Source organism: Pelobates fuscus, chromosome 1 (genome assembly GCF_036172605.1).
Source record: "Pelobates fuscus isolate aPelFus1 chromosome 1, aPelFus1.pri, whole genome shotgun sequence".
Taxonomy (NCBI): Eukaryota; Metazoa; Chordata; class Amphibia; order Anura; family Pelobatidae; genus Pelobates; species Pelobates fuscus.
Genome location: NC_086317.1, coordinates 174,203,646 through 174,222,136, shown reverse-complemented (window position 1 = coordinate 174,222,136; position 18,491 = coordinate 174,203,646). Strand labels below are relative to the sequence as shown.

Genomic DNA, 18,491 nt, shown 5'->3' with positions numbered 1-18,491 from the left:
GTGTATAATGCTGATTGTATGAGTGTGTGTGTGTGTTTGTATGTATGTGTGTATATATAATTATAAAAATCACAGCCCCAAGTTTTACCCTCGACTTATCCACGAGGCATAGCATATTTCACAATTGTTGGTCACAAAACTGCACACGACTTATACATGAGATCGACTTATACACGAGTATCTACGGTAGTCATTTTTTCAGTGTGAAATTGACCGACCGCACAGCCCAAATCTATGGAACTGTTTTGGGCAGGAAAATGTTCTGTCACAAAGGACTTCCGACTAACTTTTTAACTAATGGAAGGATTTGCATGATTTTTGAGTATGTTCATATTTCAAGTATGCTGATTAATATGTGTTTTATGAAAATTGGATGTGTGGTTTTAAAGTTATAGTACATGTATAAAAACTGTATTTTTCCTGCTTGTGATAATTATGTTAACCCATTGTGTACCATAATTATATCACAGGCAGAGGGGGAGGATTTTGTGTATAATTGCTGGGAGTGTTTTCTGTAATGTACGTGTGTTATTGGTTGTTCTGTAAAACCCTGAGGGTGGTCCTATGTAGGGAAAACCTGCATAAAAGAAGGCCCTTTGGTGCCAAGTAAATGAGATCCTGTTTGACCCTCAATACGTAGCCTTGTCTCGTTATTGGAGGGAGCTGCTATAATCACACTGGGGATTGCTATGCTCTGCATACTCCCTTGAGCTTTAATCACTTAGCTCTTTTAAGAGCTTGTTCCTGATACGCTCTCCTGGAGGAGAGGTCTTCCCCACACGGTCCTGGAGGACAGAAGCTCATCCAGGGTGGACAGAAGATGGCGAGGCTCCAGTTAAGCTACGGCGGTTGTGGTGTCTGGTGCGGTGCTTGTGGTCCTCGGCGCAAGATAGGAAGCGTCCATTAACGGAAGTTTCTGTTACAGGAGGATTCAAGGAAAACACACTTTATTGCAAGTTACAAAGCTAAACTTCTGAAAGCTTGACAAAGCTCTCCCTGGTTTTGTACCCCTGTGAGGTAAAGCTTAATAGTATTATGGGATCATTTGAGGTGTAGGTGACAGAAGGAGGCAAAAGCCACCATGATTGTAATGGAGAAGTCTCCTTACAAGTGAAACTCTGCAGTGAACTTATTGAAAATAGTCAGGGCCCTAGCGTAAGTGGTAGTGGTGTTGGGTGAGAGTGCGTAAGTGCCTGAGCGTGACTTGTAGCTCAGTTAGTCCATGATTAGCTCGTGAAAAGGTGGTATCCTGGATGGTAGGTGGTGGGCCATGGGGAGTGCCTGGAAGAAAACCTGAAAATGAAAGCGGGAAAGAACGTCAGCAGCTGTGTTACGGATACCAGGAATGTGAATGCAGACATGGTAAAACTGAGCGGTTGCTGCCATCCAAGTCATCTTGCGGACCAGCCTCATAATGGTAAGAGAGGAGGACCGCCCAATGTTTATAATTTCACAGGCTGCTGAGTTGTCTGAGTAGCATTTTTCTGCCTTGCCAGTCCAGAGATGACCCCATGTATGGGTGACCGCCACTATGGGGTAAATCTCGAACAATGAGGATGTTTCTCTAAAGGCCGGCAAGGCATCTGTCTCAGTGGGCCAGTTATCCCTAAACCAGTGGTTGCCAAAAATGGCAGCAAACCCGGTGTGTGCTGCTGCGTCTGTGTAAATAGTAGGTGAAAGCTCGGATAGTGGAGGTATGAACAGATAGACTCCATTCCATTCGGCCAAGAAATTTTACCACATGTGCAGATCAGCTCTGGCGGGACCATCCAAAGTAATTGGGCAGGAGTCGGACACCCCATGGAGTAAACACAGGAACCTAGAGACGAAAGATTTGCCCTGTCGAATGATCTGCATCGCAAAGTTAAGGGACCCCAATAAGGACTGGAGTCCCGTCCTGGTGCATGTATCATTCCCCAGGAATAGACCGATTTCGGCCCTAATGCGGGTCAATTTCTCGGGTGGTAGGCTGGCTTGGAAGGATACTGTGTCCAAAACCATGCCCAAGAAAACCAGTTGGTAGAGGGTCCAAGCGTTTTACTTGGTGGCAGGGGTACCCCTAGTGTAGTGAAGAGGGCTGTTGTGAATGCTACTTGGTGTGTGTGTGTGTGACCCCGGTTATAACAAGAAGAAATTGTCCAAATAGTGGATAACAGATGGACACCTAACTATGTTTAAGAGCAGCCAACCGAGCGTTTCAACGAAAATGTCAAACAGCTTAGGGCTGCTCCTTGACCCAAAAGTGAGCCGGGTAGAAAAATACCTGTCCCGCCATTTCACACCGTGTAAGTGCCAAAGTGAGGGGTGAATGGGTAGTAGCTTGAAGGCGTTAGTGTTGTCGGTCTTACTCAACCATGCCTTGCTGCCTGCGGTGATAATGGCTTGCATAGCGTCATCGATTTTTGTATAGTGTAGTGAAAACTCCTCAGCGGGTATGTGAGAGTTTATGCTAGGGACAGAAGAAGAATGAGGTGCAGAGAGGTCAATAATCTTTTTTTATTAGAGTATTTGTGCACGGCTATGCCAATGGGGTTAGTTCGCCAGGATGAAAACAGGAATACAGTGAAAGGGCTAATCATGAAGCCTGCTTTAGTTTCTGTGGACAGTAGATGATCCACTGTAAGAGGGTCGTTAGCAGCTGAGAACGGGCTAGGGCATTCGAGCGTGCCTGTGGGGGATGGTGATGAGGCCCGTGTGAAAACCCTGAGAGAGAACCTACACCAAGTAACCTACCAAATGCCTTGCTGGGTGGGAGCATAGGTAGTAAGCAACAATATCTATGTTGACCTCGGTCAGTCATTTTTTAGGTGACAGTCGAGCCGGGCACATGGTCTTTATATGCGCTCTGAAGCAAATGGAGCAGACGTGCAACAACCGACATGCGCTGAAGCTGCATGCACCAGCGTTAAAATTATTGCACACCTGCGTCTTGCCCAGAAACGCAATGGGTCTGCCCAGCTTGTCCCTCTGTCCGTCTTCTTGTCTAGAGTGTGGGGTAAAGGAGTGGTGAGAAGTGGAAGGGTCTGCTTCACAAGGGCACAGTCAGTGGAGTGGTGAAGTCGACAAAATAGGGACTGCCAGAGGAGGGCCTGAATGGCCTGGTAGGTCACCTGGGGTGGCTATGGCAGGTTCCACTTTCCGCAGTCTACTACTCATGGTTTGGAGATTGGCCAGAATAGCTGACAAGGTTTCTTGTGTACAATTGGAGGTGCCGGTAGACAGCCCCTGAAGCTAGTGCCAGGTCTAGGTTCGCTGGCCTGAGACGTCAAAAGTCTGTAAAGCTTTCTAGCAGTGGCTGAAAAGGGTATACCCCTGAGTCTAAGTTCGGCTGCCATTTTTGGGATAGTCCAAGATCTCAGGGACATGGGGTAGAGTGGGTAAGGGATTCTTCTGGCGACCCAGGCCTGGCTGGCGTGATGGGTACTTCATCTGCACAGCAAGGTGGAAGCATCGTAACCCAGTGTTAAAGCTATCGGCCTCCCAATAGTCTTTGCTATTTCTTTTAGGGACCATCTGTATTTTAAAAGAGCTGAAGTTAACCGAGCTAAGATTTATTTTTTCCCACCTAAGGTCATATCCATAGTGTTCAGCATGAAACCAGAAAATAGGATATTCCGAGTAGGGACTGGATTTTTGAAAATTTACAATAAACCTCAGATACTCTAATAAGGAAATTAGGTAATCTCTCTGCTGAACAAGAGCATCTTCCTCTGGATCCAACAACAGGATGTCGTCTAAGCAAGAAGGGCATAGAAATCCTCTATGCATGACGTGGGATAGAATAGCTTTCATGATCCTGGAAAATGTCTAAGGTGCGTTTGATAGGCCAAACGCCATTACAGTTCAGTGATTTATCTGTTCCTTCCAGCGCCTGTGTTTCATAGCGATAGGAACTGAATGGAAAGCATCTTTGAGGTCTAAATTTATGCAGAAGATATTTTTCTGCACTAGGCCTGGGAGGTCTGTTAAACCTACCATCCTGAATCTTTTCCTCTTTAGGAAAGCATTCAAAGCCTTGACATTTAGTACTGGTCTCCACGTGCCGTCTGATTTTGGAATAGGGAGCAAGGGACTGATCCAACCTGAAATTGACAAATCTGCCAATTGTATTTTATCATGAGCTAATCCCTGGGAAAGAGAGGAATCTAGAACTGGATTTACCTCTCTACCCAGAGCTTAACTCTGCAAAGGAAACTGAATGAGAGGGAGTTGTAAACCAATTTTGAGGGATGTGAGGTATACCACTTACGTGACCGCATCAGTCTTCGGTTTCCTGATGAGCCATGTCTGGTATGGGCTCCTCTGCTACTGCCTGGGGGTCTTGACCTTTCCCCATGGTGACGAAAGTGTGCTTGCTGAGTAAGTATATCCTCAGAAGGTGAAGAGGATAGGTGCCTGGCAAGGAAGGCTCTCTTATGGAGCCTGTGGCGAAAGTGACCTCGCAACTGGTTTTTGGAGGGGACTACATGCCAGCCTTTTACCCTGTGACAATGGTCCCTGAAATTGAACTGGTTAATGCACTTCAAACAGGCTCTGTTTGTGCAATTGGGACCATATGGTTCGTTTACCGAACAACCGCACGAACCAAGACCACCCTGGAGCTTGTTAACACCTATTAACAACTTGGAACGTTTCTCACCGCAGTTTTCTAATTGTTTGTCTGGGTGGCCACGATTCCTATGAACAACCACAAGGTGGCGGCCATCTTGTTCGCATTAACGCAGGCAGCAGTGTTTGGGCATGAATCTCATGGAACTAAAATTGGAAACAGAAACTCCCGGACACCGCTGGACTTCAATCATCGCCTGCGTTCGTTTCTATTCAGCTTAGAAGGGCACTGTTCGGTGAGATCATTCGTCTACTTGAAAGGAACAAGCTCCAGGGTAAGACTATTGACTCCGTTCGGTAGTTTTTGTTGGTTTGCAAACTACCGAACTAGACCGGCAGCAAGCCTTGATTCTCTGGAACAGTTTTGGACATGAAACCATGCATGCGGTCGGTCAAAAGAGACTCCCAGGAATTTCCTAAACCCCTGCTCTGATCTGGGTGATTTTTGGATATGTTGTTCACCCAGATCAGGGCTATCAGGGGATGTTATGTTTTGGGGTACTTATTGGACTTTTTATAAATGTGTGGTTTTTCTGCCTGGGAAAAATTAAGTTAGTACATTATCTACCTTAATTATATCACAGGCAGAGGGGAGGGATTGTGTACTGTATGGGAGAGTGTCTGACATTGTTATATTCTTATTTGTCTGTACCGTTTTGTAATGCGGCGCTCCATCAGGTCCAGGGGGTTGTGCCTCTGGCCTGAGGAACTGTATATAAAGCCAACGTGTACCATTAAACCTTCTGTTCTACTTCACCCTCAATCTAGAGTCTTGTCTCTTGTTTGGGGGAATTGCTATATCACTACAAGGGATTGCTATTATCATCATACTCCCTTGGATAATCACTAGCTCTTGTAAGAGCCGTTCCTTCTACGCTCTCTGAAGGAAGAGAGGTTTACCCACTGGAACCTGGAGCCTTGTTGTAGGTCCAGGGTGGGTACGAGACTGCGAGACCCCAACCAAGCAGCGGTTCGTGGGGTCTGCCGTACTTGTGGTGTCTGGAGAAGTGCTTGGAGCCCTCGGTAAGCACTAGGAGCATCTGTCGGCGGAGGTACCCAACCGGGGTTACACAACCAGGGTTCAGGAAGCTCCGTTACAGAGCATTCTAACACTACTGGGGCTGTATCTAGGAGAGACATTCACCATATCTGTGGCAGACACAGAAATGGAGTCCTCCATCAACGTTGCCATTTTAAAATCTGAGGTGATCAGGATAGCCGTGAAGCTCGCGGCAGCCCTCATCACCTGATTGGCTAAAACGCTTTTGCTGTGTAGGAGCACAGCACAAGCGTTTTTTTAGCACGGCAAAATAATTCTCCGGGAGGGACAAAGAGGAAATGCCTCAGTGGGAGGGGCTTGATATATGCTCTGCATGTCTCATATTGGTCATTTGTTTTTATATGTTCTTTGCTGCTATTGGAGTAGTAAAGGAAGTTACCGTATATACTCGAGTATAAGCAGAGTTTTTCAGCACATTTTTTGTGCTGAAAAACCCCAACTCGGCTTATACTCGAGTCAATTGTCTGTATTATGGCAATTTGCATTGCCATAATACAGACAGGGGCTGTGGGGGCTGCAGAGAGCGTTACTTACCTCTCCTGCAGCTCCTGTCAGCTCTCTCCTCCTCCGCCGGTCCGTTCAGCTCTTCTGTCAGCTCACAGTGTAAATCTCGCGAGAGCCACGGCTCTCGCGAGATTTACACTGGGAGCTGACCAAGGTGCTGAACGGACCGGCGGAGGAGGAGAGAGCTGACAGGAGCTGCAGGAAAGGTAAGTAACATCTCTCTGCAGCCCCCACAGCCCCCTCCTACACAGTGCCCATCCACTGGACCACCAGGGAAGGAGAGCCCCCCTCCCTGGCCAGCTAGCAAGCAGGGAGGGGGGACGAAAAAATTTATATATAGCAATAATAATAAAAATAATAAAATAAAAATAATAATTAAATAAAAAATTATAATAAAATAAAAAAATAATAATAATAAAAAAATGTAATGAAACAAAAAAAATATTAAAATAATAAAAAATAAAAATGCCCACCCCCCACCAAGGCTCTGCATCACACTCTGCATTACACACACACACACACACTGCACTCATACACACACACACACTGCACTCATACACACACTGCATTCATACACACACTGCACTCATACACACACACACACTGCACTCATACACACACACACACTGCACTCATACACACACACTGCACTCATACACACACACACACACACTGCACTCATACACACACACACACTGCACTCATACACACACACTGCACTCATACACACACACACTGCACTCATACACACACACACTGCACTCATACACACACTGCACTCATACACACACACACTGCACTCATACACACACACACTGCACTCATACACACACACACTGCACTCATACACACACACACTGCACTCATACACACACACTGCACTCATACACACACACACTGCATTCATACACACACACACTGCATTCATACACACAGCATTCTCATACACACACACTGCATTCATATACACACAGCACTCATACACACACTGCACTCATACACACTGCATTCTCATACACACACACACTGCATTCTCATACACACACACACTGCATTCATACACACACACTGCATTCATACACACACACTGCATTCTCATACACACACACTGCATTCTCATACACACACACTGCATTCTCATACACACACACTGCATTCTCATACACACTGCATTCTCATACACACACTGCATTCTCATACACACACTGCATTCATTATATACACACACTGTAAATAAATATTCAATTAATATAATTTTTTAAGGATCTAATTTTATTTAGAAATTTACCAGCAGCTGCTGCATTTCCCACCCTAGTCTTATACTCGAGTCAATAAGTTTTCCCAGTTTTTTGGGGTAAAATTAGGGGCCTCGGCTTATATTCGGGTCGGCTTATACTCGAGTATATACGGTAATGCAAAATATGAAGCCTCCTGTCATGTAATACAATTAATTTTGTTGCAGTAAGGGTTTTATAGCAGCAAAGTATGTGTGTATATTTATTTTTAAATGGTAACTCCAACCATCATAACCACTACAGGCCACTGGTAGGGGTATCCTGGCCCTGTTCGAAACTGATGGGGGGGGGTAGACCTTTTTGTAAAGGTTTTCCCTCTTATCTGCGTCCTGCTGGGCTCAGTCAATCAATGGATGCCAATCCTGCTTTCAGCCAGTCAATGAGAATTGACATTATCCAGCATGGAACTCTTGTCCCTGGCTAATGATTCCCCTTTAACACCTCCGACAGCAGAGGGTTTAATCACATTCAAAGTGAAACGCTTATCTCCATATAATGATCACTTCAAATTACTGAAGTGGTCATGGTGCCTGGAGTAACCTTTTATCTTCCACAGTGGTACATAAATCAAATGGTAAATATACTCATAAAAGGCAATTTAATTCTATGTTGCGACCATACAAAATGTGGAAAGGTCTAAGTTTGATTAATACTTATGAATGGCAAAGTCTATTTATGCTCGTGCATTGGTTTCACATATCTGTGCATACGCAGAATCTGCTATTCCAAGAGCTCATCTTAGCTTGCCATGGAACTGTGCTGACATCACCACATATTCTCTTAACCCCTTAAGGACACATGACGTGTGTGACACGTCATGATTCCCTTTTATTCCAGAAGTTTGGTCCTTAAGGGGTTAAAGGGATCCTGTAGTGCCAGGGAAAACAAACCAGTTTTTCTGGCACTATAGGCTCTTGGAGTGCCCCCCTCCCTCGGGGCCCCCTTACCTCGGCGCTGAAGGGGTTAAAACCCTTCAGCCACTTATCTTAATCCAGCGCCAGGCTCCCTCAGCGCTGGTGACCTCTCCTCCCCTGCTGACGTCCGGTTCCGTCTGGAGCGGAATGCGCATGCACGGCCAGAGGCGAGCGTGCATTCAAACACGCCCGTAGGAAAGCATTACTCAATGCAAAATATACACAGTGCTTTCCTATGGGTATCTTTTTTTGACACAGAAGGTCTGTGAGGACGTCCAGCGTCAAATAAGTGTGATTTACGCAGTGTAAATCGTGGAAGCGCCTCTAGTTGCTCTTATGGAGACAGCAACTAGAGGCTGGATTACCCTGCAGTGTAAACGTAGCTGAAGTGGTCTCGGTGCCTATAGTGGTCCTTTAACTGATTAAATAAGTGTCAAATTAATTAATTGAACACAAATACAGAATCATGCATGAACTAACATAAGTGGTTGTGGTTTCTGAAACTGTATTCCAAGAGCATCACTGCCTTTGTTGTGGAAACTAAAGATGTTTTGTATACATTAGGATTACAGTTTAAAAGCTTAGTTACTCAAAATGTATTTTCTTTTCTTTCTTTTTCGTTTTGAAGGTGTCTTTGGTAGGTAATTGTTTTAAAAAAAATTAAACCATTCATTCTCTGCAGCCAACATATCCTGGCAGGTTTGACAAGTAGCCCTGCTGTCTCTCCATACATAATGTACCGCCCCATGGTTCAGATACTCTCTCTGTTTAATTACATGATTTCTAATTTTGGCCAATGCCCAGATGTGGCTGTCTTTTGAAGCTGTTGGAAATCTGAACTTTTTTTCTTCATTCTTAAAAGCTTGTATTCTCTTCAATGTTTCATCATAAACACTTTGTCATTCAATTTATAACTTGCTTTTTCCCATTTTTATGCACTTGTGTGTGATATTAATTTACAGAAGGGGCACATTGTCTCTTATAGGTTTAAAGGGACACTAGGCATAGGGTGACCACAAATGCCATTCAGGCACACTTCCTTGCCCCTTCCGGACCCTCTCTACACACTGGACACAACGGCATAGCGTGGGTTTTAGCTTCCTTCCCCCCATATTTCATGTACACCCCCCATTTCATATCCACCCCCTCACCCCCATATTGTATGTCCATTCCCCCCCCCCCCTCTCCACACCCCATTTCATGTCTATTCCCCCATTTCATGTCAGCACTACTGCATCACTGAGAGGAAGGGGGTGAAATCTTTATCATGGAATCACTAGTAGTACTAGTGAGTCCATGATAAAGATTTAACCCCCCTCCATCATTCCACTTACCTGGACATGGTCTTTCTTGGCTCCCGCGCAGCCGTCTGCAAAGAAGACTGGGAGGGAGTGACATTATCGTGTGTGACCTCACTTGCTCACAGCGCTGGGAGGGGAGGGTTGCCGCTCACACATCTCCACCGGCGGGCAGCAAATGGGGGCCCCCGGCGCTGGCATACTAGGGAAGCCAGCGGGCCCACTCTTCACTAATATGGGGCCCAGCTCATTTCGAGACATTACGTTGTCCCGGAATAAAGGTGCCCGGGCCCCGGACAGACCCACAAAATGTGGGACTGGGGACACCCTAAATAGGCACCCAGGCCACTTTATCTCATGGGTGCAGTGTTGCTGTCCCCTTAATCCTGCAGCTGAAAATATTACACTTTTAGACAAACTGCACTGTTTACATTGCAGAGTTGAGACCGCCTCTAGTGGCTGTCTACCAGACTATGAAAGCACTGATTTAATGGTTTCCTATTAGGAAGGCCTGATGTGCCCTAGGCGCTTGCTGCACATGTGCATTAGGTTCATCCTTGCATTGACATCGTAGGGGGTGGTGCTGCAAATAGGTAAATGTTTAAAATGTTTTTTTTTGTTTTTGTTTTTTTAACCTCTCTTTAGGTTCTGTTCTTCATTTCTTCCGGTCTGCTCTAGTTTTCGTTAAAACGTAAGACAAAGTAGGGACTATTTTTCTTATGGAGGTTTCCTACGCCTGGCCATCTCTGACCAGCGGAGGAGTAAAGTGTGCTTCCTTTCCGGTGGTCAGAGCAATTTTCCCACAATTCTCACCTTTCCTCAGTGTTCCCGCGAAGTCTCCTTTCACTTTTCCCAAACGTCCTGTCATTTAGACAGAAGGCCCGGGAAACTACCGAATTGCGTCCTAACAAAATGAGAACATTTTCTCCATTCGTGTTAGGATGCAATTCGGGACTTTGTATCGGAATTTCATTCATAGGAACGAAACTCTGATCCTATTCGTGCCGCTGCTGCATCTTGCAGCCGCTTAGTAAATAACTCCCCAATTTCCACTGTAAATTTACTAATCCTAAGTAAAGGACAATAGGTCTCTTCCCCTCCCCCCCCCATGTTATTTAGGGCCCCTACCTGCCGCTCAGGGGTGGGGGAGGTGGGGATGCTATGTCCCCCCTTCAGTTTAATAGCCCCCCTCTCGTGGGGCTCGGGAGGGGGGATACTAGGGTTGTTTTTTTGGGTTTTTTTTTTTAACTAATACTCTTTGCTTAGTACTAGTAAATTTGGCTGAAAGATCAATTTAGGTCTTTCAGACTTTTGGTAGATAATAGGGATCGACCGATATTGATTTTTTAGAGCCGATACCGATACCGATATTCTGTGAACTTTTAGGCCGATAGCCGATATAATTTGCCGATATTCTGTACATTTACCATTTTGGAAAATAAAAACTATTTCTAAAGGTAAATGCACAAAATATACATGCCACGTGTAGTGGATGCAGTGTGCTTAGACAGGGGAGCTGTGTATGTTTGTGTAGTGGATGTAGTGTTTGTGTAGTGTTTGTGTAGTGTGTGTGTAGTGGATACAGTGTGTATTTGTCTAGTGTGTGTAGTGGATGCAGTGTGTATTGTGTATTTGTCTAGTGTGTATATAATGAAAGCAGAGTGTTTGTGTAGTGTGTAGGTAGTGTGCGTAAAGTGAATGCAGTGTGTGTGTAAAGTGAATGCTGTATATACTAAATGCAAAGTGTGCGTGTTTGTGTAGTGTGTGTGTATAAGGAATGTAGTGTGTTTATATAATGTATAGTGTATGTATATAATGCAGAGTGTGTGTGTAGTGTGCATTATATAAACACACTACACAAACACACACTGAATTATATAAACACACTACACAAAGACACTGAATTATATAAACACACTACACAAACACTGTGTATATAATGCAGTGTTTATATAATGCAGTGTTTGTATAGTGTGTGTATAATGCAGTGTGTTTGTATAATGTGTGTATATAATGCAGTGTGTTTGTAGTGTGTGTGTATATAATGCAGTGTGTTTGTAGTGTGTTTGTATAGTGTGTGTGTGTATATAATGCAGTGTGTTTGTATAGTGTGTGTGTGTCTAATGCAGTGTGTTTGTATAGTGTGTGTGTGTGTGTGTGTGTGTTTATAATGCAGTGTGTTTGTGTAGTGTGCATTATACACACACACTATACAAACACACACTGCATTATTATAAACACACACTATACAAACACACATTATTATACACACACTATACAAACACACTGAATTATATACACAGTGTGTTTGTGTAGTGCATGTGTATAATAAGAGTGTATGTGTGAGGGGGCATTTTTTATTAAATTTTTTTTATTTTTATATTAATTCTTTTATATATATATATATATATATTTATTATTATTAGTTTCTTGTTGTCCCCCTCCCTACTTGTTGCCTTGCCAGGGAGGGAAGATATGTTAATCCCTGGTGGTCCAGTGGCATTGGCTTAGCTGTGGGAGGAGGGGCAGCAAGCGTTTACTCACCTCCCAGCAGCTCCTCCAGCTCCCATGTGTAAATCTCGCGAGACCCGCGGCCGTGAGAGCTGGCCGCGGGTCTCGCGAGATTTACACTGGGGAGCTGGAGGAGCTGCTGGGAGGTGAGTAAACGCTTGCTGCCCGCCCCACCAGGACCGCCGGGCTTGTAATGAGCCTGGCGGTCCTGGGAGGTATTATCGGCAATATCGGTATCCCTATTGGCCGATACCGATATTGCCGAAAATACCGAATATCGGCCGATTATATCGGTAAAACCGATAATCGGTCGATCCCTAGTAGATAACTCCCTAATTCCCACGGTATTAGGGAGCTATCTAGTAAACAGCTGCAAGATGCAATTTGGTCATTTTGCGGGCGTTCTGTCTAAATGACCTGACGTTCTGGAAGAGTGAAAGGAGGCTTCGCGGGTCAGGCGTTGGAAACCTCCATAAGACAAATAGTCCCTACTTTGTCTTTTGTTCGAACGAAAACTAGAGCAGAAAGAGATGAAGAGTAGATCCTGAGAGAGGGAGAGGAGAGGAATCGCTTTAAGCATTCTCTAGACTGTGTAGATTCTTTCAGTTAATCACAGATAACCTATTATGCACATGTATAATAGGCAAGTAAGTGTTCACCCAGAGTATTCATTTAGAAGTTAAGTTGCATAGTCACATTAAATGTTTGCACTTTATCAAGTTACATAATATTATAATATATCATTGAGTTTAGTTGATTCTTTGGTCTCTCTAATAATGTCACCAATTAGAAATTCAATAGATGTTCATTACTCCTCAATAAAAACCCAGAGTTATGATGCTGATTTTTAAATTGCCTACTTATAATTGTAAAACTAAATTTTATTGAGGATCATGACGTTGCTAAACTGACTTGATGCATTTTTAAGTGATTTTTAATTTTTTGTTGTCATTTTCTCTTCTTAGCTTTATGGGACCAACTTTTGGAAGGGCGGATAAAAATACAGAAAGCACTTCTGTTGGCTAATCAACTTCCGCAGCCAGACACATTTGCAATGTTTAAAAAGGAAGGGGGCTCTGAATTCTCAACCTCACTAAAGAATAGTAAGACTTTATTTTTTATTGTTTTATAATGCTGTTTTACACTTTAAAAGAAATCTCTTGTTATTGTACAAGTGGTAGTTTTCATTATCTGAAATATCCCCCCAAAATGTACCATGCCACATTTTGACTCAGAACTCTAGGAACATTTTGGAACCATCCAGAAATAATAAATATTCAGTATGATTGTGTGATCAAGTATTAGTTTTGCCTTGATAGAGCTCAGCTGTTTTGGTTTCGCATTGATGCAAAAGGGCAGCTTGATATGAAATCTTTTTGTACAGCTGTCTTTAGTGGTTATGGTGCTTAGACTGCCCCTTTTAATATAAACAGCCTCACATTTGCCTAACTTGGCTGCTTGCCTAGTTTGTAGCTGGGAAACGGTTAGCTACCTGAACAGACACAGCCTCCTGGTTCTCTTGCTTTTCTGCATGTCTATGTTAAAGGGATACTATAGTGCCAGAAATACAGCTATGTATTCCTGGCTCTATTGCTACCTCCGCAAATCCCCCACACCCATCCTTATTTATTTACTTATTACTCCCCTTTTCCCAGCACCGATGTCTCTGGGCGGTGGGTCGTTGCTCCTCCCCCTCCAAAGTCACGCGACGTGCAGGCAAAAGTGGCGCACGCGCATTAGACCTCCCCATCGGAAAACGTTGAATCAGTGCTTTTCTACGGGGGAAAATCTGACGCTGCATGTCCTCATGCTGAGCGTGAGGACATCCAACGTCAGATACCGACCCAAAGGACCGTTACATTCAAGGAAGCGCCTCCAGTGGCTGTCTGGTAGACAACTATTGGAGGCAGACTTAGTTCTGCAATGCTAAACAACCAGTTTCAGAGAAACTGCAGTGCTTTCATTGCAACTTTAAGTGCAAAAGGGACTGCACCTAGACAACCTCAACAAGCTGAAGTGGTCTGAGGGCCTATAGTGTCCCTTTTATGTCCGTGCGATTTGATGTCATATTGCGTCTGTCTGTCTGTCTGTCTGTCTGAATGTGTCTATACTGCCCCATCAGAGACAGAGGTTGTTCTCTTGCATATTAGGATTGGTCAGAGTATATTATTTGATCCACCTGACTGCATTTTTTTTTTCTTCTATGTTGCCATGGATTTATTCTTAATGTTTTCTGTAGTTGTTGTACAGCACTGAACGGTGTTATTTCACATTATTGGAAATTATGACACTCACTGTAAAACTTAAATATAAGGACCACGGATAATTCATTGGTAAAATCTATTGTAAGGAACAAATTTTGAAAACACTGTAGTGTGTATTACAGATTACTTGCCGTTTGTTTGAGAAAAATAAATGTTTCAGCAATAAGATTCACTTCATTTACTGCCTATTAAATAACCATTTCAATCATATTAGTGCAATAGGCATAGATACTATTCTTTATGACATATATCCTGTGAACAACTTGCTTAAGACATATTTCGCAAACTCTTTAAATAAAAATGTATTGCAAGCTTGTTTCCAAATGGACTTTGCAAAAAAAAAAAATAATTTTAAATGCACGTATGTTTGTTTGTTATGAAATCTCTTGGAACTTTCTATGCTCTCTTCCCCCATTTTTTTTAGTGTGATGCACTAGAATTGTTCTTGAAGAGGTGATATATAGATTGTGATGCAGTCCCAGCACCAGTTTTGTGCTAGTGATTTCTAATTATACATTAGGAAAGTAACTATAATAGGACAGTGCAAATTAACCCCAATTTGCGTTTGAGATATGAGAGAGAAGGCACATGCTGTGTCCATGCTGTGCTGAGTAATGGAAATGTGTGTCTGGCCTAATTATTAAGTCGGTGGTAGGTTGGGTTCACATGCCGTGGGTGTAACACTGTCTTCTATTGGAGGTTCATCTGTATCCTTGAAATGTGTGTCTGATGTTCCAAGACTTGCTAAGGACATCTATACAAAAAAAAGTTTTATTTTCTTTTTTTTCTTGTCTGTTGTGATATATTTACTGGAATATAGTATTTTAGTATAGATTGTAATGCTCTTTACCACCTCAATGTAGATGGGGGTGAGGTGGAGTAAAATCCCCATACCTTGAAGAGAAGATGCATAATATAGAACCTTTCATATCTTTTTGATGTTTGTGGCTGCTAGAGGAATCGGAGCTCTCAGTTTGTAGTTATATGCTAGCTCTGTAAATAGTCATAGCTGCTCCACTGATGTGGAATTGATTACCTAGACATTACGTGTTTACTGTAAAGCAATGCCAGGGGCAAATGTTGCGTTTATTTCACCATAAAAAAAAAATTCGACTTGGTGTTAGCTCAGCTTTTTGACGTGAGGAGATGTGAGCTTATCATAACGATTGAACAATACTTGCATTTATTTCGGAATTAAGAACATTTATCTTCTAAAACTGGCATGCTTTTGGAGAACCTTGCTGTAGAATGTCATCTTAAAATTCAAGTTGAGACGGTTTGCAATGCTCGTTCACCACAGGGACATTGTAGGCTGAAGTGCTTCTAATATTGCACGTTTCATCTTTTGTTTGTTTTTTTCACTCAAACCAAATGCAAGAATCCAAAAATGCTGTCTCATTAACTATAAAGAAAACCGCAAGATTAAGTGCTCTCTCTGTGTGGAGAAAACGGCAGACATCTTGTCGCACAAAAAGAGGCAGCGGGATTTGGTCGTCGAGTGTCTGGAATGCCATATTGGACACTCGACTTCCCGAACACTGGTCAACTTCCTGAACGACTGCTTCTTTATACCAGCCAGCCAGGAGAGCGCTGTTCGGTAGGTTGACAAACGCTAAACATGAGCCAGGGAAACCGTTCGTGGATTTGTTCGGTTTGAAACGCCCGAAATAGACCGACTGCTACCTCTGAAGCTGTGGAACTGGTTTGGGCATAGGACAATGTGCGCGGTCTGTCAAATAAGTGACTTCCAAGAAAATCCCGAACCCCTGAACCGATCTGGGTGAGTTTTAGATATGTTGGCCTCTCAGATCGGGGCTATCAGGGGATAACTTGTGTGGGGTTTTCGTGTATATCGGGGGTACTTTTAGGATGCTTTATATTGTAAGTGTTATGTACTGAGAATTTAATTTTAAATGCTTGCTTGTAACTACCGTAGTCTCCTCTCAGGTCCAGCAGGGAATGCCCCTGGAATGTGATTTGGGAAACCTCTTTTATGCGGAGTTGCGTATAAGCCAGCCATTTGGCCTGAATAAAATTATTCCTGTTGTACCCTTCATCTAGTCTAGGCTGATGTTTGGGAAAGCGTCTGATTACTCGGTGGATTTATTTGTATGCTGTCCTTTACTCTGAAGAAGGTATGTATATATGTATGTATATACATCACTCAACATTGTATGTATAATCACTCAGCCTCTGGCAGTTCAGGAGAAAGCGAATGAACAGGTATCTGAAATACCAGCGTTTGTTACACTAGTAAATAAATACTCCTGGTTGCAAAATCGAAAGCATTATAATATGGCTAAAATTGGAACTTCCTCTTGCAATCTAAGATGGGGCTGGTGCCACTAAGCTGTCCAGTTTTAGAAAAACTGCTTGAAAACTGACCAAGAACTGGATGATGATGCCGGCAGCCTTCTAGCCTTAAACCCACTACAATTGTATGGTTATGATGCTTGGAAAACCCAATTTAACACATTAGTTCATTTCACAGGGATCTGTGGTGAAAAGGCTAAATTCTAACATTTAGGTTGAATAATCATGTTTTATGGCAAGACGTTAAATGGGAGAAGTTACCGGTTTGGAAATGGCCTATAACTTGTGTTAAACTTTGCTTCTGTATAACAAAATAGAAAAGTCGAGGCACTCCAAGGTACAAATCAGGCAATTTTATTGAACCCACTCCATCGCAACGTTTCGACCTACGGTCGTAGGTCGAAACGTTGCGATGGAGTGGGTTCAATAAAATTGCCTGATTTGTACCTTGGAGTGCCTCGACTTTTCTATTTTGTTATTCAGCATTTTGGTCTCTGGTACTGAGACTGTCTGAGTTGCACCCAGCTACATACTGCTTAAAGGGATAGAGTGCAGTTCCACACCCTACCATAAAAACTTTGCTTCTGTGTCCCACTAACTGTTCAATGGCAGAAAAGAGTGATGATTGATTGCAAACCAAATGGAGTCACCTAGTTCCAGGGTAGACATAACTATTGTGGTGTGGATTCCTATATTCAATTTTCAGTTTCATATCACACAAACTTACATTTGCTATATATTTTTCTGTTGTATTGGAGTAGAAAATATAAAATATAATTAAAAGGGTCTATGAAGAATTGGCTCTTTCCTTTAAAGGGGTACTCTAGGCATCGTAACCACTACTGGGGATTTAAAAATGACAATCCCCGTAGCTGCAAATGTTCAGGTTCTTAATCTCTTCTGCAGGAACAAGGAATTATTTCAGGTCCTTCCTGTATTCAGGGTATCTAAAAATGCCCTTAAACTATAGCCTTGTTATAAGACAATATTGACCTTTCGTAGATTTTTTTTAAATATTGATCTTTTTTTTAACCCCGTGAGGACCTATGGTGGTTCAGGACAGTCATCAGAAACATCCCCTTGAGAACTGATGACGGTCCTGAACTTCCTTAAAACGAGCAGCGGGAGCTTCCGCCGCAATACTGCTGTTACTATATGCCAGGCATGTGAGGCAGATAGTAACAGCCAATTATGTTGTTTTGAGCGACACGTGATCGCTCATTATTGGCTGATGTCAAAGTGGGTGTTTCAAACACTCACTTTGACAGTGAGCTCTGTAGCATTTTAAGAGGGAGAGATACAGAGAGAGTTTGTTGCCAGAAGTGTTCCAAACTGTAGTACAGTTTTAAAAAATAATACAATTACGTTTTAACCCCTTCCCTGCCAAATCCTGTTACAGCAGTGCATGCATTTGTACTATCTGTATTTATTTATTTTATTTTTGCTCTTAAGGATTTTTTTTGTTAAAAAGCTGTGTATTAGGAAGTTTTAGCCAGTCATTTTAGCATAGGGTCAGGTAGATTGATATATATATATATATATATATATATATATATATATATATATATATATATATATATATATATATATATATTATAGAAACAGCAATGTGATACTTGTGCTTATAGTCCTATAACTTAAAAAAAAAAAAGCATGTAAACACTGGGTGTTTTTAAACTCAGGACAACATTTTGAATCTATTTAGCAGTTTTTTTTCCATTAGC

At 42.8% G+C, this 18,491-nt stretch overlaps 1 protein-coding gene across 1 annotated transcript in view; it reads left to right on the top strand.

Moving 5' to 3' along the window:
• The window catches only part of AATF (apoptosis antagonizing transcription factor), a 156,075-nt gene that overhangs the window by 6,804 nt on the left and 130,780 nt on the right, over positions 1-18,491 (top strand). Inside the window, exon 4 of the mRNA XM_063444396.1 lies at positions 13,156-13,293. Coding sequence (XP_063300466.1) covers positions 13,156-13,293 — 138 coding nt within the window. The remainder of the gene's footprint in view (positions 1-13,155; positions 13,294-18,491) is intronic.